This window comes from Herpailurus yagouaroundi, unplaced genomic scaffold, assembly GCF_014898765.1.
Source record: "Herpailurus yagouaroundi ecotype Mexico unplaced genomic scaffold, PumYag 403, whole genome shotgun sequence".
Taxonomy (NCBI): domain Eukaryota; kingdom Metazoa; phylum Chordata; class Mammalia; order Carnivora; family Felidae; genus Herpailurus; species Herpailurus yagouaroundi.
Window position 1 is genome coordinate 2390795 of NW_024412620.1, and position 23112 is coordinate 2413906.

At 39.7% G+C, this 23112-nt stretch overlaps 1 protein-coding gene and 1 long non-coding RNA gene across 2 annotated transcripts in view; one reads left to right on the top strand and one right to left on the bottom strand.

The window, feature by feature from the left end:
* Positions 1-4359, top strand: part of CD55 (CD55 molecule (Cromer blood group)) — a 47904-nt gene extending 43545 nt beyond the window's left edge. Inside the window, exon 10 of the mRNA XM_040463548.1 lies at positions 3417-4359. Coding sequence (XP_040319482.1) covers positions 3417-3517 — 101 coding nt within the window. The 3' untranslated portion in view covers positions 3518-4359. The remainder of the gene's footprint in view (positions 1-3416) is intronic.
* An 8218-nt stretch (positions 4360-12577) lies between these two features.
* Positions 12578-13926, bottom strand: LOC121022426 (uncharacterized). Its single transcript, XR_005786938.1, has 2 exons — positions 13366-13926; positions 12578-12756 (listed from the first exon to the last, which is right to left on the bottom strand). It is a non-coding gene; the product is annotated as an uncharacterized LOC121022426 (long non-coding RNA).
* Between the last annotated feature and the right edge of the window lie 9186 nt (positions 13927-23112).

Here is a 23112-nt window from a genome sequence, read left to right on the forward strand (position 1 = left end):
CATGGAAAAGCTGGGACCACATCTGGTAAAACTTTCCACCTTGGATGGGCCTTGGAAAATGACTTCGGTTCCTCTTGCCCCATGAAATTAAAAGGATAAACGTAAGTTTCCTGCTATCCGTAAACAACCCTAGGGCAGATTTAATGTTGTTGCCAATATTCTCCCTTTCTTTTCTGGGTTCAGGTTTTCTCCCAGAGTTTTCTCTGGTAATCCCCACTCTATTTTGTTGACTTATCAATGGGTGTAAGATAATTTCTAATGCTTTAAATCCAGGTACATTAGTTTCTCCTCAGAGGGTAATTAGCCCCAATTTTAGGCCACCACTATTGAAAAATAGAATTCCTAAGCACAATGTATGTTCTTGTCATATATTCCTGTGAAAACTGAAACGTTGAAAGAAAAAAACGGACACGTCAGAATAATACAATATAAGTAAATTTAAAATATTAAGTCAAAGAAAAATATATATGGTAGACCCTTGAACAATATGGGCTTGAAGTGCAAAGGTCCACTTATATGTGATTTTTTACAGGACACTACTGCAAATGTATTTTCTTTTCCTTAGGCTTTTCTTAAATTTTCTTTTCTCTAGCTTACTTATTATAAAAATACAATATACAATACATATAGTATTCAAAATATGTGTTAATTGGCTATGTTATTGGTAAGGCTTCTGGTCACCAGTAGGTTGTTAGTAGTTATGTTTGGGGGCAGTCAAAAGTTACATGCAGATTTTCTACTGTGTAGGGAGTCAGCCCCTTACCCCTGCCTTGTTCAAGGTCAGCTGTAATTTAAAGTGTTTTAAACTGTTCATAGTTGGGAAACCTGGGTGACTCAGTTGATTAAGCATCCAACTCTTGATTTCAGCTCAGCTCACGATCTCACAATTTGTGAGATCGAGCCCCACATTGGGCTCTGCACTGAAAGCATGGAGCCTGCTTGGGATTCTCTCTCTCCCTCTCTCTCTGCCTCTCCCCCGCTCATGTGCCCTCTTTCTTTCTCTCAAAATAAATAAATAAACTTCAAGAAAAATAAAATAAGAAAAATGAGAAAAATAAAATTTTTAATAGTTAAAAGCATTTCAAATTGTACAAGAAAATTTTCTCATTGATAGTGACCATCAAGATTTTCAAAGGGTCATTAAAGAATCATGATCAAGAATTATGTGGTACATTTCAAGAACAAAATTCTATATAAAAAGTTATACAAGGATACCCTTGTATAACTTGTATAGCCACCCTTGTATAGCCCTTGTATACCCTTGTAAAGCCTTGTATAGCTACCATTGCGTGGCTCTGTGCCTTAAGCATTCGACTTTGGTTCGGATCATAATCTGATGGTTCATGGGTTCGAGCCCTGTGTTGGGCTCTGTGCTGAAAGCTCAGAGCCTGGAGCCTGCTTCGGATTCTGTGTCTCCCTCTCTTTCTAACCCCTCCCCTGCTTGAGCTCTGTCTCTGTCTGTCTCTCTCTCTCTCTCTCAAAATAAATAAACCCTAAATTTTTTTTTAATTTAGACAAAAGCTACAAGAGTGAGAAAGCTGACGTTTCTAATTTAAAAATTTGAAAATATTCAATTTGGTAACTTCACATATACTCAATATACAAGGTCTTTCCTAATTCTTGTATTTTTATTATTCTTACCATAACAATGTGGTATTTTAATGTAATGAATTTTTTCATCATGCCCTAAATAGGGGCTCCCAGATACCTTCAGTTTATCATAGGATGACTAATGTTTTCTATCCATGCCCGGATATTAAGACAGTTGAAAGTACTGGGAGAGAAATCAAGACCACAGGAACATGCTAGTTAATAAACATAGAATGAGCTGGTTTTATTTTTGAGTAAAGCAAATATAATACAGGTAGGAACACATGCAGGTAGCCAATAGATGCCCACAGAGCTGCAGAGGATTTTCGACTCCATTTTACATAAAATTAAAACTACTGTGGCTACACCGTCCTAATTTTAGCAAACAGCCTGCAGGGATTTATTTTGTGTCACTGGTTACATGGCACGTATTCGGACACTCCAGTCTTTCCTAATTCTTTATCAGGCTTGCTCTGATGTTCTGATCTTCATACTTGATCAAAGTCTCCTACTTTTGCCCCTAACGGTAGAACTCGTTCGTCGGTTTCGTCATATGCTTCAACATTCTTTAGTGAGGTCAGATGAAGCCCAGTTTCCTCGCCGAGGCACTATCCGAGGCAGCTGTTCTGAGCCCGGCAGCGCAGGAGAATAGCAGGACAGGGTCAACTCTGACTTTGAGGAACATACGTCTGTAGAGAGCGCTATTATTTCCACCCATGGTTTAGAGATTGCTGGGCGCATATCTGCTGTATAATCTGCTGTGTAACTTGGATGAGGTGCCAACACCTGCCTGCTTCAGTTTTTAAGTTGTTTGGAAGGTAGAATGCCTATGGGAGCCTAATAGGACTGATGCAGTGCAAGGGAGGGGGGGGTGTTGTAGCCTCAGCTGTGCACAGAGGCAGCATAAAGACATGGAGCCATTTTTTCCTGCAGAAAACTAGAAAGATTCCCACACTGGAGCTGGCAAGCACGGAGATAGGGACTGGGAAATGGAGCCCAAATGAGGCTGACCCATGAAAGGAGCCTCTATGGATCATGATGCTGGTGATCCCCCTTCTCTACCCCACCAAGTTTCAGGGCCATGGGCAGATGCAGCATTTGCCTTCCTATAAACAGGACTGCACCGAGGGTGTGCAGGACCCCAAGCAATTTTTTTTTTTTTTGAGAATCCCCCGTCTATAACAACAATCTGGCTTAAAACTGCATTACAAAATCCATGGTCCCCGTGTAAGGTAGAGTCATTTATTGATGGAAATCTAGACTACTAGGTAGAGAAGAAGTATGTATTTGTGTGTTTGTTGTCTAATCAATGCACATGGAAGTTATTCATAGTGTCTAGGTACCATATCTATTGGTTTGGATCTTAGTATTGCTAAATGTGCCCAGTGTGCTATTTCTGGGTAATTTTATATCTCCTAGTGGTAGGAAAATGATGGCACCATTGTTACTATTCACATTGCCCAGTTCTTTAGAACCCATTTATATGGATATTGGTCATCTGATTCCTGTGGTTCCCTAATACTATTTCCTCATTCTTAATCATATCGTTATTTGTTACGTTGATCATGCATCGGGCTGCCCGTGAGCACTGGCTTCCAAGGATGTTCAACGGTTGTTCCTGTGCTTCATGGATGATAACCACAAATGCAAGAATTATCCATTTTCCAGGCAGTGAAAATGCAAACAAGACTTCATTTTCCAGTTGTCCTGCATTTACTTTTTGGAGTTGATGGTGTGTGGTATGTCTTAGCCTATGGTGCAACTCATAATCACTGCATTTGTGGAATGGGGTCTCTTTCAACGTGGACTGCATCTCTGCCTTCCAGACCTTGCCACCTGTGTGGAGGACCAACAAGACGCCTGTGAATGGAGTGAAAAAGCAGCCCACTTATGCAAAGTTCTCCCATCTCTTCCCAGCATGCCCTGACACTGGCCAAAGACAGCATGGCATCTCCACATGAGTTGAAGGTAAGAGAGGACATTGAAGGAAAGGGTCATTGATCTTGCGGAGCAACAGTCTGGAAAATTCTGAGGGGGAGACAGAAGTGGTCATCCCTGGAGATCTGCCTTCACATGGGCCAACAGAGGGTGTGGGTGATGGTCCTGGGTGCCACAGACAGTGGCACAGAAGATAGAGGTCATCTACTACCACTCTGACCATCCTCAGGTGCCATATTCCAAAGGTGCCAGAGGTGGCCCACAGTTGAAACGAAGGGGTGAGAGCTGTCCCAGGGGCCCACAAGCATATTCGCCAGCCCCAGGGCTGGTGACGGTTGGTAGTCCAGAGCCCTAAACTAGAAGGATGTAAATAATCTCTGGTAGATCTAATCCAAAAATTATACAAGCCCAATTTCTTCAATGCAGTATTATAAAAAGAAATACATGAGCTGTATAGTTATATACAAACTTTACCCACAATAATCGGGCCTTTGCTGATTCAGGAGGAGCTACAGAACCCGGTAGAGGCCCAGTGGTCACTCACTATGAGAGTGTCAAATTACCGCTTGCAAAATAGCTGCTATGGACTGGATTGCGTCCCCTCCAAATGTCATATGCTCAATCCCCAACTCTCCAGTGTGGTGGTGTTTGGAGATTGGGCCTTTGGGAGGTAATTAGGGTTAAAGATGTCACAGGAGAGGGCCCTCATGATGGGACTGATGGCCCTTATAAGGAGAGACAGCAGAACGCAAGCGCTCTCTCACTCTGTCTCCCTCACTGACCGCCACCAAATGAAGACACAGTGAGAGTGGCCAACTGCAAGCCAGGAAGAGAGCCCAACCATGCTAGTGCTTTGATTTTAGGCTTCCAGCTTCCAGAACAGTGAGAAAATTAATTTCTGCTGTGTGAGTCTACGGCATTTTGTTATGGTAGCTCCAGCTACTAGAATAGCTAAATATCGCTCTCTATTTTGTGTTTGTTTCTACAACACTAGATAAATTTACTTTAGTTGTATTTTAAAAGGGACATTTTAGGGGCGCCTGGGTGGCGCAGTCGGTTGGGCGTCCGACTTCAGCCAGGTCACGATCTCGCGGTCCGGGAGTTCGAGCCCCGCGTCGGGCTCTGGGCTGATGGCTCAGCGCCTGGAGCCTGTTTCCGATTCTGTGTCTCCCTCTCTCTCTGCCCCTCCCCCGTTCATGCTCTGTCTCTCTCTGTCCCCAAAATAAGTAAACGTTGAAAAAAAAATTTTTAAATAAAAGGGACATTTTATATATGAATTATTTTTAATTTTTTAATGTTTATTTCTTTTTGAGAGAGAGGCAGGAGGAGAGGGAGGGGCAGGGAGAGAGGGAGACACTGGATCCTAAGCAGGCTCCAGGCTCTGAGCCATCAGCACAGAGCCCGACGCGGGGCTCGAACTCATGGACCGTGAGATCATGAACTGAGCCGAAGTCGGACACCCAACCAACGGAGCCACCCAGGTGCCCCTATATTAATTTTTAAACTGAAAAAGTATATTGAGATCTTCATCAGTGTGATTCTGTGCAAGTTTTTTTTAACCTTCCTGTTTCCTCATCTATAAGTCTTATAGTGGAACCTTATAGGGTATTTATAACGATGAAATCCGTCAATATTTGTAGGGTGCTTAGAGTACTGCCTGCCTGGCACAATATGCTATGTGTTTATTAAATTAAATATAAGTAAAAATAAAGTGCATTCTTAGCATTATTTATATGTATGTTATATTTTTAAATGTTGTCTTTTTACTATAAAAGCCAATTTAGGCCTAATGCCTTCCATGTTTGTTTTTCTCTTTCATGACTATTAATTATTAGAGTATTGCTGATTAATATATTATTTTCGGTAGAAACACCAAAGCCTTTAAACCATAGATTTTCCTTTTCCTCACTCAAAACTCCTAAAATATAGCAAGTATTTATAGCAGGACAGAAAAACATTTTAATTTTTTAAAAATAAAATTTATTGTCAAATTGGCTAACATACAGTGTGTGAAGTGTGCTCTTGGTTTTTGGGGTAGATTCCGTGGTTCATCGCTTACATACAACACCCAGTGCTCATCCCAACAAGTGCCCTCCTCAGTGCCCATCACCCATTTTCCCCTCTCCCCTACCCCCCATCGATCCTCAGCTGGTTCTCTGTATTTAAGAGTCTCTTATGGTTTTTAATTTAGATTTTTCTGGGAACGCAAGCTGGTGCAGCCATTCTGGAAAACAGTATGGAGGTTCTTCAAAAAACTAAAAATAGAACTACCCTACGACCCAACAATTGCACTACTAGGCATTTATCCAAGGGATAAAGGAGTGCTGTTTCAAAGGGACTCATGCACCCCCGTGTTTATAGCAGCACTATCAACAATAGCCAAAGTATGGAAAGTGCCCAAATATCCATCAATGGATGAATGGATAGAGAAGATGTGGTATATATATACAATGGAGTATTACTCGGCAATCAAAAAAAATGAAATCTTGCCATTTGCAACTACGTGGATGGAACTGGAGGGTATTGTGCTAAGTGAAAGTAGTCAGAGAAAGACAAAAGTCATATGACTTCACTCATATGAGGACTTTAAGAGACAAAACAGATGAACATAAGGGAAGGGAAACAAAAATAATATAAAAACAGGGAGGGGGATAAAACAGAAGAGACTCATAAATATGGAGAACAAACTGAGGGTTACTGGAGGGATTGTGGGAAGGGAGATGGGCTAAATGGGTAAGGGGCACTAAGGAATCTCCTGAAATCACTGTTGCACTATATGCTAACTAATTTGGATGTAAATTTTTAAAAAAATTAAAAATAAAATTAAAAAAAAAGAACATAGCACTCAATAAATAGTAGCTATTAAAAAAAAGAAATAACAACTAAAAAAACAAATACAAACACGGATAATATTTTGAACAGGTCTTTCAAAAAGAGAATACTCAAATGGCTAATAAATATTTTTTCATTAAAAAAAAACAAAAACCAAAAAAACCAAAACAAAAAAAAAATTTAGATTTTTTTTTTAAATTTTTTTTCAACGTTTTTATTTATTTTTGGGACAGAGAGAGACAGAGCATGAACGGGGGAGGGGCAGAGAGAGAGGGAGACACAGAATCGGAAACAGGCTCCAGGCTCTGAGCCATCAGCCCAGAGCCCGACGCGGGGCTCGAACTCACGGACCGCGAGATCGTGACCTGGCTGAAGTCGGACGCTTAACTGACTGCGCCACCCAGGCGCCCCAAATTTAGATTTTTCTACACAGCTAATGTTTATTTTATTTCTCCTCTCATCAAAGCATACTATTATCATTAGCCACTGATGTTAGAACATTTGAACAAGTCAATATTTTTATTTGGAAGGCAACATTTTCAAATAGAAAAAACATTGTAAGGTGTCATCCCCTGAATAATGATTTCTTTATCATATATAAATAATTATTGTCTTTGCACACAGTGACTAGAAGGCAGTTACCTCCATTTTCTTCAAACTAGACAGGTTTGTGCTTGTTTTATTATTTTTGCTTTTCTTTCAGAAATCGCACATTTAAAACATTAGGAATATTATCTTGATTTCTTATGTTTTTTGGATCCTTAGAGACTCTACTCCCATTTATATATCATTTAGTGTTCTTTTTGTACTAACATACCATTGCATTTGAAAAACATTACTGTCTTTCTATTAAAGAATTAGGTACATAAACTTTTCTCGATCAACGTTCCCTCCATGGGACCTGGGTTATATTCAGAATATATCAGGGTTGTCTTCAACATGTCCATTTCACTTCTCAAGAAATATGTGGATTCTGAAAGCAAAGTGCTTCTAGAAGGCTGGAGATCCTGTTTTAGGACTTATGAATTTCACCCGGATTTCCCATTCCCTGTCTTTTAATTCATGGGCTTTCATTCAGGGAAGAAACAACGGATCATCTTCAGTAGCAGAATTTCATCAAATGCTTGGGCAAAATGGAGGTTTTGGTCATCCTTTTTGTCCAGAAAAGAAAAGAAAAAGAAAAAGGTAAAGAAAAAGAAAAGGAAAAGAAAAGAAAATAGCGAACTATGAACCAGGGCAGGGGGAGCCTCTGTTCAACCCAGAGGTGCCTGTCACTGCCCTGAGTGAGCTTCAGAGAACAAGACCATCATACAATGAATTTATCCACCAGGGGATGGTATTTATTCACCCTGTGTGTCCACAGAGCTCCAGAGCTCCACTGCTCCACTGCTGGGTTACTCACATCACAGAAACAAACCTCCCTCTGTTGGACCCTCACTCAACTCGCCCAAAGAAAGCAACCTGTTTCCTGCCCTTAACCGGACTAGGGTTCTAACCAGTTCACTAGGTGAAGTATCAAACCAGAAATGGGGAATTAAGGAGTTTAATCATCTTTTTTTTTTTTTTTACTTTTATTTTTATTTATTTATTTATTTATTTTTTCCTTTTTTTTAATATATGAAATTTATTGTCAAATTGGTTTCCATACAACACCGAGTGCTCATCCGAAAAGATGCCCTCTTCAATACCCATCACCTACCCTCCCCTCCCTCCCACCCCCCATCAACCCTCAGTTTGTTCTCAGTTTTTAAATTTTTTTTTCAACGTTTTATTTATTTTTGGGACAGAGAGAGACAGAGCATGAACGGGGGAGGGGCAGAGAGAGAGGGAGACACAGAATCGGAAACAGGCTCCAGGCTCTGAGCCATCAGCCCAGAGCCCGAAGCGGGGCTCGAACTCACGGACCGCGAGATCGTGACCTGGCTGAAGTCGGACGCTTAACCGACTGCGCCACCCAGGCGCCCCTGTTCTCAGTTTTTAAGAGGTTAGAGTGGGAGAGAGTCAAAGCATAAGAGACTCTTAAAAACAGAGTTTAATCATCTTTAAGTTGAAAGCCTTGCAGACAGCCTCATGTCATTAAAAACAAAACAAAACAAAAAGGTCTGAATCCTGTGGATCCAACCTCAGTAATAACCAGCGGCTGGGACAGATGGCAGAAGACAGTCTTCCCTCTGCGTTCCAGATGGAGATTAATCTTACCTCTGTTAGCATGCACTCCGCCTTAGCTGAATCATTCAATCCCCAAACAGTTATTCATTCAAAAGAGACAAGGATTCTTAACTCTCTGTTTGAATAAAGAATCCAGCAAGACTGTGGATTTTACTTTATCTTTTGAATAATGGGAAAAAAGAAAATTTCAAAGCTCTTCCATAAAAATAAGGCTCACAAGTATTTATATCTTTGGCAAAGCAGATATATGAATTTAAGCATTACAGCCAGGGCTAATATTATTAAAACAACCAATCAAAAGCCCATACTTTAAGGGAATATGTTCCAAACCATAGGATGACTTTTACATAACGCAGTTCTGCGACTCTTTGTAGGAGAGATTGGGAGAAATACATTCCAATCAGGCGAGCATACAGTCAAGCAGCTGACACAGGCTTTCCCCTACTGAAAGTCCCACTCAGAGAGAAAGGTCTTGCTAAGTGAAGGTAATTTATAATAGGGGACAGTCTGCCATGCTGCTCCGAGAAAACAGTTATTTACTGTAAGGAAAAAAAAAAATTCAAATCAAGACAATGGAACTATTCATCACGGAAAATTTATTTTTTAAAAAAGCCCTGTGTTGTATTTAGGTTTCAGGAAAACTAGGAATCACCAAGATTTATCCTCAGAAAGAGGAACATGTGAAATTGCTTATTCTCATTATCAGGAGTGCATTACACTGATTTTGCGAGTTACTGTAATTTTCACAATAACCATTGCTCTATTTCTTTAATTATTCAAAACAAGATTTGTCAAAGTATAAAATTCAATTCATCATAAAAAGGTACTAATCTATATTTCAGAATAGATAGACCAATATAGTGAAATGTTTAAATGCAGAAACAGATCTAACATCATATGGAAACTTGATTTAGGATGAATTTGATGTCTTAACTCAGTAGAAGAAGAAAGGTGTATTTAAAACATTTTTTTTTACATTTATTCATTTTTGAGAGACAGAGAGAGACAGTGCAAAAGTGGGGGAGGGGCAGAGAGAGAGGGAGACACAGAATTCGAAGCAGGCTCCAGGCTCTAAAGTGTCAGCACAGAGCCCCACGCGGGGCTCGAACCCACGAACCGTGAGATCATGACCTGAGGCGAAGTCAGTCGCTCAACCGACTGAGCCACCCAGGCACCCAAGACTAGGTGTATTTTATAAAAATGAGGCCAGCATAAATGCATATTGTTCTGGAAGAAAAAAAAGATAACTGCATACATCATTTACATAAGTAAAATCCAGGTAGAAGAAATATCTACCATTTAAATATGCATATATCATTTTATTGTTTTTTTGTGAAAGCATACATATATCTGATAAGAATTGAGAATAACAATTGAATAAACTTGAACAATACTAGAAAACCAAAAATTCTAAAGAAAAATATTTGATTAGCTTTGAAATTACATATGGCAAAGTCTCTATAAATGTACGCTAGAGAGAATATATTCGCAACCAATATAATAGATAAAAAATTAATATCTAACATAAAACTAACTCTATAACTAAAAAGGCAAGCACTCAAACAAGAAATTGGGTAAGCCAACAAGTAGGTAATTACAGAGGAAAAGTTCCTTATAGCCAATAGCAATATGAAAAGAAATTCAATCTCACACATGTTCAAAGATGTGCAAATAAAAACTATAAGTTGATTTGCACTAATCAGCCTGGCAAAATTTGAAGCATTCAGAGTTAAAAAGATTTTGGTAAAGCGAACTTATACATCAGTGACAGAAGTGTCAGTTTCAACAATTAGATAGTAATCTGGCAGTATATGATCACATTTAAATACATTTAATATTTAACCTAGAAATCTTACTTTTATGATCTATGTCCTATAAAAAGATATATATATATATATATTAAATTATAAAATCATACATACACAGGAGTGCCTGGGTGGCTCAGTTGGTTAAGCATTGGGCTCTTGAATTCAGCTCAGGTCATGATCTCATGGTTCAGGAGTTTGAGCCCTGGGTTAGGCTCTGTGCTGACAGTTCAAAGCCTGGAGCCTGCTTTGGATTCTCTCTCCCTCCATCTCTGCCTCTCCCTTGCTCATGTTCTCCCTTTCAACCTCTCTCTCTTTCTCTTAAAATAAGTAAGTAAATAAATAAATAAATAAATAAAACTTTAAAAAAACAAAAAAACATATATATACGTATAAGCACATAGTAATGTACTTAAAAATACTTTCATTGTAGACAATAACTAGAGAAATAATAAAGGAAGTTGTTTCTGGTTTGAAAATTGTCTTGAATATATAGTACGACAATAACAGAATTTTAGGCAGAATTGATGGAGCACATGCATCCATAGAGGCTTATTCTGAAAAAAAAAAAAAAAAAAATTTTTTTTTAAATTCCAAGACAGAAAGTAGCTCTATATAATAGCTTTTATTAGCCTGTTTACCAATGTTAAAGAGAAAACTAGGTTCTAAACACAACTGACCATCTTCTGTGATTCAGTCCCAGAGATTTGAGGTAGTAATATGGCATCTGGAAATTACCTGGAACCTTTACATGTGTCAAGCTTTAGTATTAATTACGTATTAAAAATTTAAACCAGCATATTAAAATATCAAAGAAAATTATCACATTGTATTAACCAATGTATATGTCCCTTTCTATAAGCAATTATTAGAGGATGAGGGGTTTTTCATTCTTTTAAACAGGCAAGTGAACTTTGATCTCTTATGGTTCTGTCTCCCTCTAGTGGTAGAAATGTATTTCAAATATTTGCACAATAAGTAAGGCCATCGTCCCACCATGAAAGATCAGAAGTGCCGCATACAGAGGAATTACTGCGACTGTTACTGTGTACGTGTCATCAGGGAGGAAATAATATTTTCTACTGTGTGACAACTTTATTTAAATTTTACTTTATTTGAATTAGTAGCATCAAGTTTTAAAATGGTAACAAGATCCTTTTCTATAAAGTCTAAAATTCTAATATAAAAACATATTCTCAGGTCGGTCTCAACCTAAATTGTAGAGCTGAGGTTATTCACACTTACATATAGCTCTCAGACTTTCTTAAAAATAAAAAGCTTTCAGTATAAAATGTAGATACCTTTGTAATGACTCTCCTTCATTTACTAAGTGAATCTTTCTGAGCCTTCATTTCTTTATCTGTATCTCCAATCCTTCCTGCATTGATGCCCAGGATCTCACCCAACACCTCCCACAACTTTGTCAGGAAGATAGGAAAGGTGTTTAATGTCTTTGTCTTATGATGAAGGAAATGTGGCGTCAAAAGATCTTATAGTTTATCCAAACTCAGTAAACAAATGTCAGAGGTGGAAATGTACCATAGATTTCCTGATTCCAAATTCAGTGCTTTTTATAAGACCTCCCCTCACTTGCAATTATGATAATGAAGGGAGCTAATATTTGCACAAAGGCTTAAGTCCGATAGGAATATGTCATTATAAAATTACATAATAAAGAGAACAATGAGGTTTCTGAATGTGAGGAAGTAATGGGGAGATAAGAGAAGAATACTTCATGAAACTATATACATCAGGGGCACCTGGGTGGCTCAGTCGGTTAAGCGTCTGACTTGGGCTCAGGTCATGATCTCACTGTCTGTGAGTTCGAGCCCTGCGTCAGGCTGTGTGCTGACAGCTCAGAGCCTGGAGCCTGCTTTGGATTCTGTGTCTCCCTCTCTCTGACCCTCCCCCGTTCATGCTCTGTCTTTCTCTGTCTCAAAAATAAATAAATGTTAAAAAACATTTTTTTAAATAAAAGAAAAGTATATACATCAGGCTGAATTGAACTGCCCATCAAAATGAAAAATATCCAGAAATCTGGGAGGCTTTATATACATACAATCTGTACAAATATATATTATTCTACCTCCCCACACTTTTTCTACACCTTCTTCTTAAAACACCATGGGAGTGAATTACTGTCAAGTTAAGATTTCTGCCATGGATTAGAAGAGCGACAAGGAGATGCTACATAGTCCAACAAACATTTGGTTATAATGGCAAAAAGAGAGAAAGAAACAGGCTGAGCGTATAGATTTGTTGGTTGTATTTCTAAGGCGCCAGCTGTATGGAGTTGTGCACGTGGGGCTGGAGGGTAGCTGTGAAGACCAGCTCGGGTTCTTTCTCTTTAAAAGTTCTTATTTCTCCTGTTCCTATGCTTCCCTTTCCTGTTTCATTCTGTTCCCATCAAAGCAGTTGTGGCCTGGGTAAAACAGTGAGACAACGGGAAAGGAAGAGAGACAAAGCTGGGTCACACCTTCCGTGATCCCGTCAAGGTTCTCCAACATCTGAACAAGTAGCCCCAAGCCCATCTGAAGGCCCACTGTACTTAGGAACCTGCCATACAGATTTGTAAAAGAAAGCATATTCAGAACATATACTCTCCGTGGAAGAGTAACTGAATTGTAACCTCATTTTCTCTTAACTTCTGCCACGCACCCCCCCCCCCACCTCATGCCCTCCTTTAAACCATAATGAGAAGCAAAACCCAAAGATCTCATCTCAAGCTCGGTCTTCCCTCTCAGACGGTACTGAACACAGAGAGCGACTAGAATTCCTCGTGCTTCTCATAATTCAACCAACTCACTCAAAATTACTCACAGACTCTTACTTTAGAATAAATAGGAGGCCTGAAAGGGAGTGTGGAAACTTGAACTTTCTTCCTTCTTATCACGGGGAATAAGTAAGTAGAAACTGGTCCATATCTATTTTCCTGCCTCTGGACAGGTTCCATTATGTCCGAACAAGTCACTTCCCAACCGGAAGTCAATACCTTAGTCAATTACCTTAGTCAATTACCTAAGTCAATTACCTTAACTGTCTTTCACAGGTGAGCCAACTCTGAGCATATTCTCCAGCCCAGCAGAGCTTTTGGGTTGTTCTGAAAAAAAAAAAAAAAAAAAAAAAAACAAAACAAAAAAAAACAGTTTTGGTGTCAGGAAATAAGATGGCAAGGCCAGCTGTCACTGACTTGTATGATCATCCATCTTTCAGGACCTTAAGGCCCTTTCCTGCAAATTAAGCGAGTTAAACTGAAGAATAGCAAAGGTTTCTTCTAGAACTGGTAGACTGACTCTACAGTCTAATCAAGAGCTGGAAATTAATCCCTAGCCTTTCGTTCAAAAGTCCCTGGTACTAGAATGACTCAATTCTCTGGGCAATCTCTGCAGAAGAACCTGCTGTAAAAATAACTGAAACAAGTTGATGTAAGTTCTTCTGAGAAAGGATCCCTCCTTTCCTTTAGTTTAACATTCTGTCAGCAGAGTTAATTTTTTGCCTTACAAGTGCCAAAAGGATAGACTCAACTCCAGGGACATCTCTACCTGCATCTGGAGAATAACCATTATCATTGCTGGTTTCCTTCGTTCTTTTTTTTTTTTTTCACATAAAAAATAGCTTATTTATTTATTTTCAGAGAGAGAGAGAGAGAGAGGAGGAGAGAGAATCCCAGGCAGGCTCTGCATTGTCAGCGCAGAACCTGACTCTTGATCTCACAAACAGTGGTATCATGACCTGAGCTGAAACCAAGAGCCAAACACTTAACCGACTGAGCCACACATGTGCTCACCTTCTTTCTCAGTAAACTTTAAATTTTAAGATGTCCTGATACTCACAGATGTTTGGGTACTTTTAGCTTTTTCAACATACAGCTTGAGTTTTTTCTTTATGATTTCCTCTAGAAGCCCTCTCTGAAGGAGGGGTTGCCCTTGGGATGGAACACTGTCCTCAGTTTGGCAATAAGATCTGTTAAGTCTGTTCTGCTCAGCGCTGAGCCCGCTTTGTTCCTAAAACCTGTCCTCACCCCTCGCTGCTGCCCTTCCAGGGATCTTGGATCCTTTTGGAGAGAGGCTTTCCTAAGATCCTGATGTAGGAAGCAGGCAAGCAAATAAATGATTCCCCGGCTGTGCTTCTCGGGTTTTTCACATTAGTGTCATGCCCCCATTCTCTCTGTGCCCGCCTCTCCTTAGAAAAGTCTTCTGAGGGAATATCTAGAGTCCCAAGTTTTCCAAATGATTCATTTCTTTGCAAAAGCAACAAGAAGTTCCTCCTCCTTCGGGAAGTCTGGGGCAATCCAGTTGTGTAAATCCCTAACTAAGGGTCTCTTGGGGATTTTCTAAAACTGAGGAGGAATGGGGTGCCTCCAACTACTCCTAAAGTCCTTGGCTGGGAGGTCAACCGGAGGCTCTTCTAGTCCCCACTCCATACATCTGTCCAGGAAGCACCGCCCCTTGTGGAGCCATAAGCAGCAAGTGTAAGGGGGTTTCAGAGCATCTTCCTGGCAGAAGGAGCCCTTTCACCCACATCTCACTCTGCTATGGCTCCAGATCCCAAGGCTGTCCCTGGGTGGTTGAGTAACAGACTCCCAAGAGACAAAGTGCCACCACTCACTCCTTCCAGACTCCCTGCCCCCATTGGGAAGGCTTTGTTTCTTACACTGTTTGCTAGACATTTATTAGGCATTCTCTCTGCATCTTCATATAGCTAAATTATTTAACAACAACCAACAAAATTTAAAAGGGTTGAATCCGGGGCACCTGGGTGGCTCAGTTGGTTAAGTGTCCGACTTGGGTTCAGATCACGATCACAGATTGTGAGTTTGAGCCCCGCGTCGAGCTCTGCACTGACAGCTCAGAGCCTGGAGCCTGCTTCGGATTCTGTGTCTCCCCCTCTCTCCCTGCCTCTCCCCTGCTCATGCTCTCTCTCTCTCTCTCAAAAATAAATATTTAAAAAATAAATAATAAAAAATAAAAACAAATAAAAAATAAAAGGATTGGATCCATTTTGTCACTTCCTGCTTTAGCTAATTGAAGCATTGCATCTTTGAAGAATTATATTTTTATTGAGCTTTTTTCTAATGCTGTATTTTCTTATCAGATTAATAAAGAAAATAAAAGATAGCTACTGGTTGAGGGGTTGTCTACCTACTTCAACATTCAACAGTTACCTTCAGTCAAATAAAAAAGATGAAATTTTGTCTTAAGTTTCATTTTAGAGAAGTTGAACTTAACGAATACAAGTTCTTAATAAAGTTTCAGAACTTTTCCTTCTGCTCTTTTCAACAGATACTTACTCAGCGATGTGTTAGGCTGGTGCTGTATCAGGAGTCCGGGAGTATAGAAACTAAAATAACACACTCTGTGCTACATACGTATTTTATAATCAAACAATGAACTCACCACTAGCATCTAAATTGTCTTTGGAATGAAGCATGGGATAAAAAGTACATTCATTAAAAGTTAAAGAGGATCAAAATTAGAAAGGCATTTCAGTATAGGGGGAGGGACTGAGATGGCCGAGCAGCATGGAAGGTTTTTTTTTGCCTCTCTCATCCCTGAAATGCAGCCAGATCAACACCAAGCCATCTTGCACACCTAGAAAACTGAGCTGAGGATTAACACAACAATCTGCACAACTTCAACCACAGAACTCAGCAGGTAGGTGGCATGGAGAGGTGAACTGGGGGAGAGAGCAGCCACAGAGGGTAGGGAGCTGTTTTTGCTTGTAGAAAGAGGTTGGAGAGAGGGGGGAGGGTACAGGAAAAGCACCCCCCATGAAAGCAACTGGAGAGAAAGAGAAAGAGTGGAAACACCCACAATGGATTGAACAAGAAAGGGAGAAAGGAGAAAAGAGAGGGTTTAAATACCATTAAGACTCTATAAACCGGGGAGCACAGAGTCTGAAACTCTGCAGCTTGATACTAGGTGGAGCTCTGGTGGGGAGGGCGAATCCCGTGAGGTCTGAGGGGTCCTCGGGCCACATGGGGAGACACAGTTCCCCTGCTGGGAGGACATTTGGTAGAGGCTGTGTGGCATCCCTACAGGCAAAAGTCCCAGCAGAACCTGGAGAACAACCACGTTCACTGGTGTTGGAACAAGGACATTAAGGATGAAGCCTGGTGCCAGATGTGTGTTGTGATTTACCACAATTCTTGAGATGCTGCTGCTACACCATTGTGTGAATTTTTTACGGGGTGAGCTGGCACCCAGCCGCAGTCTCTGGGCATCTGCAGCAGCCCAGTTGTGTGAATGTTCCCAGGGGAGGCGCGGGCATCCAGCCATTGCTGGATGAGACCCTCCCCCAGAGGGTCTGAGCATGTCAAAGCCACGAGGCCTCAGAAGTAAGGAGTTGGGAAAGACAGTCCCATCTGAGATAAAACTCGGGAGGGAGATGCCACCTGGCAGGCTGATGGCTTGGTCACAGACAGTGTAGAAGCATGGAGTGGATGGAAGCCAGAGACAAAGGGGAGGTGGCTTGACTGCTGGTGGGCGAGAGCACAGAGTTCTGATACTAGAGACTGAGTAGCTGGGTAACACCATTTTCACCTCTCCTGCGCATGCGCATACATGTGTCATAGTGATCCACATCAGTAAACTAAGCAGTGTCATCTAGTGGAGAATGGGGCCATTACACCAAGCCCCATTCAACTGGGGCAACGGTGCTCTAGAGGAACACTACAAGTCTCTGCCTGCTTAGTTACAGACTATAAAGTGCCTCATAATTTGACTTCTAGGGGAAACTGGATGTAATTTCAATCGTATTTCATTCTGTTAGCTGGTCCACCTATTCAATTTTTTTCTTTTTCTTTTCTTTCCTTATTCTTGAATACAGAGAAAATTTTGTTTTTATTTTCCAATTTTATAAAAACGTTTTTATTTAATTTTTTCCACTATATTTTTTACTTTAAAAAAATTTTTTTAATTCTATTTTACTTCCTTCATTTTATTGTATTGTATTCATTTTTTTTAATTTTCAAAGGTTTTCCTTTTTTTTTTCCTTTTTATTCTTTTTTCTTTTCCTCTTTTCTGCATTCTGTCAAGCTTTTGTCAACAACCAGAACAAAATACACCTAGGATCTGGCATCCTTTATTTGATTTTTTTGTGTGTTGTTTTAAATTTTTATTTATTTATTTATTTATTTATTATTTATTTATCATTTAATTCTTTGTCTTCCTTCAAAATGATGAAACAGGAATTCACCCTAAAAGAAACAACAGGAAGAAAGGACAGCCAGGGACTTAATCAACACAGATACAAGCAAGATGTCTGAACGAGAATTTAGAACCATGATAATAATACTAGTTGGGGGTTGAAAAAAAGCATAGACTCCCTTTCTGAAGAGATAAGAGATGTAAAATCTAGTCAGGATGAAATTTAAAATGCTATAACAGATGCAATCTCGAATGGCTGACACAGTGCAAGGATGGAGGAAGCAGAGCAGTGAATGAGTGATATAGAGAACAAACTTATGGAGAATAATGAAGGAGAAAAAAAAGAGGGAAACTAAGGTGAAAGAGCACAATATAATAATTAGAGAACTCAGTGACTCATTAAAAAGGAATAACATCCGAATCATAAGGGTCCCAGAAAATGAAGAGAGGGAAAAAGGGGTAGAAGGTTTATGTGAGCAAATCATAGCAGAAAATTTTCCTAACCTGTGGAAAGACACAGACCTCAAAATCCAGGAAGCACAGAGAACTCCCATTAGATTAAACAAAAACCAACCATCAACAAGGCATATCATAGTCAAATTCACAAAATCCTCAGACAAGGAAAGAATCATGAAAGCAGCAAGAGAGAAAAGGTCCTTAATCTACAAGGGCAGACAGATCAAGTTCACAGCAGACCTATCCACAGAAACTTGGCAGGCCAGAAAGGAGTGGCACAATATATTCGATGTGCTGGATTGGAAAAATATGCAGCCAAGAATTCTTTATCCAGCAAGGCTGTCATTCAAAATAGGAGAGATAAAAAGTTTCCCAGACAAAAACTGAAGGAGTTCGTGAACACTAAGCCAGTCTTGCAAGAAATTTTAAGGGGGGCTCTCTAAGGAGAGAAAAGACAAAAAAACCCCAAAACAAAACAAACAAACAAACAAACAAACAAAACCAAAAAAAGGCTAGAAAGAACCAGAGAACACCACCAGAAACTTCAACTCTACAAGCAACACAATAGCAGTAAATTCATATCTTTCAGTACTAACTCTAAATGTCAGTGGAGTAAATGCTCCATTCAAAAGACATAGGGTAACAGAATGGATAAGAAAACAAGATCCATCTATATGCTGTTTACAAGAGACCTATTTTAGACCTAAAAATACCTTCAGATTGAAAGTAAGGGGATGGAGAACCATCTATCATGGTAATGGCCACCAAAAGAAAGCTGGAGTAGCCATACTTATATCAGACAATCAGATTTTAAAATAAAGACTGCAACAGAGATGAAAAAGGGGATTATATCATACTTAAGGGGTCTGTCCACCAAGAAGATCTAACAATTGTAAATATTTATGCTCCAAACCTGAAAGCACCCAAATGTATAAATCAATTAATCACAAACGTAAAGAAACTAATTAAAAATAATACCATAATAGTAGGGGACTTCAATACCCCACTTACAACAATGGACAGATCATCTAAGCAGAAAATCAACAAGGAAACAATGGCTTTGAATGACACACTGGATAGGATGGACCTAACAGATATATTTAAAACACTTAATCCTAAAGCAGCAGAATACACATTCTTCTCAAGTGCACATGGAACATTCTCCGGAATAGATCACATACTGGGATACAAATCAGCCCCTCAACAAGTACAAAATGATTGAGATCGTACCGTACATATTTACAGGCTACAATGCTATGAAACTCAAAATCAACCACAAGAAAAAGTTTGGAAAAACAACAAATACTTGGACACTAAGGAGCATCCTACTGAAGAATGAATGGGCTAACCAAGAAGTTAAAAAGGAAATTAAAAAGTACATGGAAGCCAATAAAAATGTCAACACCACAGCCCAAAACCTCTTGGACGCAGCAAAGACAGTCATAAGACGGAAGTATATAACAATCCAGGCCTTCCTCAAGAAGGGAGAAAGGTCTCAGATACACCACCTAACCTTATGCCTCAAGGAGCTGGAAAAAGAAAGCAAATAAAACCCCAAAGCAGCAGAAGATAGGAAATAATAAAGATTAGAGCAGAAATTAATACTATTGAAACAAAAAAACAACCCACAAAAAAGCAAAAACAAAACAAAACAAAACAAACAGTAGAACAGATCAGTGAAACCAGGAGCTGGTTCTTTGAAAGAAATAATAAATTGATAAACCGCTAGCCAGTTTGATCAAAAATGAAAAGGAAAAGACCCAAATAAATAAAATCAAGAATGAAAGAGGGAAGATCACAACCAACACCGCTGAAATATAAACAATAATAAGAGAATATTATGAGCAATTACATGCCAATAAATTGGGCAATCTGGAAGAAATGGACAAATTTCTAGAAACATACAAACGATCAAAACTGAAACAAGGAGAAATAGAAAATTTGAACAGACCAATAACCAGTAAAGAAATTTTATTAGGAATAAAAAATCTCCCCAAAAACAAAAGTCCAGGGCCGGATGGCTTTCCAGGAGAATTGTACCAAACACTTAAAGAAGACTTAACACCCATTCTTTTGAAGCTGTTGCAAAAAAGAGAAATGGAAGGAAAACTTCCAAACTCATTCCATGAAGCCAGTATTACCTTGATTCCAAAACCAGACAAAGACCCTACTAAAAAGGAGAACTACAGACCAATTTCTCTGATGAACATGGGTGCAAAAATCCTCAACAAGATACTAGCCAACTGGACCCAACAATACATTAAAAGAATTACTCACCACGACCAAGTGGGATTTATATCTGGGATGCAGGGTTGGTTCAATATCTGCAAAACAATCAATGTGATACATCACATTAATAAAATAAAGGACTGGAACCACAAGATCCTCTCAATAGATGCAGAGAAAATGTTTGACAAAATACAGTATCCCTTCTTGATAAAAACCCTCAAGAAAGTGGGGATAGAAGGATCATACCTCAAGGTCATAAAAGCCATATATGAAAGACCCACCACTAATATCATCCTCAATGGGTAAAAACTAAGAGCTTTCCCCCTAAGGTCAGGAACTCGACAGGGATGTCCACTCTCACCATTATTATTCAACATAGTATTGGAAGTCTTAGCCTCAGCAATCAGACAACACAAAGGAATAAAAGGCATCAAAATCAGCAAGGAGGAAGTCAAACTTTCACTCTTCACAGACAACATGATACTCTTTATGGAAAACCCAAAAGATTGCACCAAAAAAACTGCTAGAACTGATGCATGAATTCAGCAAAGTCTGAGGGTATAAAATCGATGCACAGAGATCAGTTGCATTTCTATACACCAATAAGCAACAGAAAGAGAAATCAAGAATCAATCCCATTTACAATTGCACCAAAGCCCATAAAATACCATGAAGAAAACTAACCAAAGAGGTGAAAAATCTATGCACTGAAAATTATAGAAAGCTTATGAAAGAAATGGAAGAGGACACAAAAAAATGAAAAAAGTATTCCATGCTCATGGATTTTATGAACAAATGCTGTTAAAATGTCAATACTACCCAAGGAAATCTACATATTCAATGCAATCCCTATCAAAATAACATCAGCATTCTTCAAGGAGCTAGAACAAAGAATCCTAAAATTGGTACAATACCAGAAAAGACCCCAAATAGCCAAAGCAATCCTGAAAAAGAAAATCAAAGCTGGAGGCATCACAATCCCGGACTTCAAGATGCAAATAGAAATACCATACAACCCAACAATCGCTCTACTAGGCATTTATCCAAAGGATACAGGTGTGCTGTTTCAAAGGGGCGCATGCACCCCAAAGCTTATAGCAGCAGTATAGACAATAGTCAAAGTATGGAAAGAGCCAAATGTCCATCGATGGATGAATGGATAAAGAAGATGTGGTATATATACACAACGGAGTATTACTCGGCAATCAAAAAGAATGAAATCTTGCCATTTGCAGCTACATGGATGGAACTACAGGGTATTATGCTCAGTGAAATTAGTCAGAGAAAGACAAATATATGATTTCATTCATATGAGGACTTTAAGAAACAAAACAGATGAACATAAGGGAAGAGAAGCAAAAATAACATAAAAACAAGGAGGGGAACAAAATATAAGAGACTCTTAAATACGGAGAACAAACTGAGAGTTGCTGGAGGGGTTGTGGGTGGGGGATGGGCTAAATGAGTAAAGGGCACTAAGGAAGACACTTGTTGGGATGAGCACTGGGTGTTTTATATATATCGGATGAATCACTGGAATCTTCTCCTGAAACCATTATTGCACTATCAGCTAACTAACTTGGATGCAAATACATACATACATACAAACAATAAAAAGTGAAAGAGTATGATTCTAGAAAATATCTGACTTGAGAGGCAGTGCGATGGAGCTCTTAAGACTACACATTCTTCAAGGCAGGATGGTAAACAAGACTGACTTTTGAAGCTTCCCATCCCAAGCAAAGGCTTAGAAAAACTGGATACAGGGGTGCCTGGGTAGCTCAGTTGGTTAAGCGTCCAACTTTGGCTTAGGTCACGATCTCACGGTTTGGAAGTTCGAGCCCCCATCGGCTCACTGCCATCAGCACAGAGCCCACTTCAGATCCTCTGTCCCCCTCTCCTTCTCTGCCCCGCCCCTGCTCTCTCTCTGTCAAAAATAAATAAAACATAGGGGCATCTGGGTGGCTCAGTGGATTAAGCATCCAACTTTGGCCCAGGTCATGATCTCAGGGTTTGTGAATTCAAGCCCCGCGTCAGGCTGTGCGCTCACAGCACAGAGCCTGGAGCCCACTTTGAGTTCTGTGTCTCCCCCTCTCTCTCTGCCGCTCCCCTGCCCCTGCTCATATTCTGCCTCTCAAAAATAAGTAAACGTTAAAAAATTTAAAAGAAAAAGAAATAAAACATTGAAAAAACTGGATACAATAAACTCACATTTCATTTTTTAAACAGACAGCTGAGCTTGAAATCGAGACTAGGAAATCCCCAGATAGAAGAAACAAATAGAATATTCAAAATCAATGCGGTGAGCAAGAGCTAAACCCAGTGACCTGTGGAGGAGCCAGAATGGAGTAAATCCCTATGGGAACCATGGTTTTAACACATACGAAGCTGTAGACTTGAGTCTGGAGTCCCAGGCAACATTGCCACGTAGAAATGGGCCCTTTCGTAAATCTGAGAGCCAGTCCATGAAATGGAAACTAGAATAGCCTGCTAACTAAGCCAGTGAAGCAGTAAGAGGGTGGAGACAAAAGAAGTCAGAAGCCTGCATCTGAACCTTGCTTGGTGTGGTATATGAATTTGCATTATCCTGTCTATGTGGAAAACCCCAGTTTGTAAATTCTTATAAAAACGAAAACCTTTGGGGCCTTGGCGGAGAGAGTCAAGTGTGCTTCTGCCCCGCAGAGGATCCTTCGCAAATCAGGACACTTGATTCCTGTAGAAATAGCTCCCGCTGAAGAAGAGTTCCCAGTGAAAATGTGTGTCCCATGAGAGGAGACCAAGGACTGGGGAAGAGAGAGTACAGTGAATTAGGTAAATCACGCCCAGAGAAATACAGATAATAGAAAAATATAAAACATGCCTTAAATAAAGGATCTTTACAATGTTCAAAGAGAAGTAAAGAGTGGAAACCACCATGGAAGAACAAAACATAATGAAAAGGAACA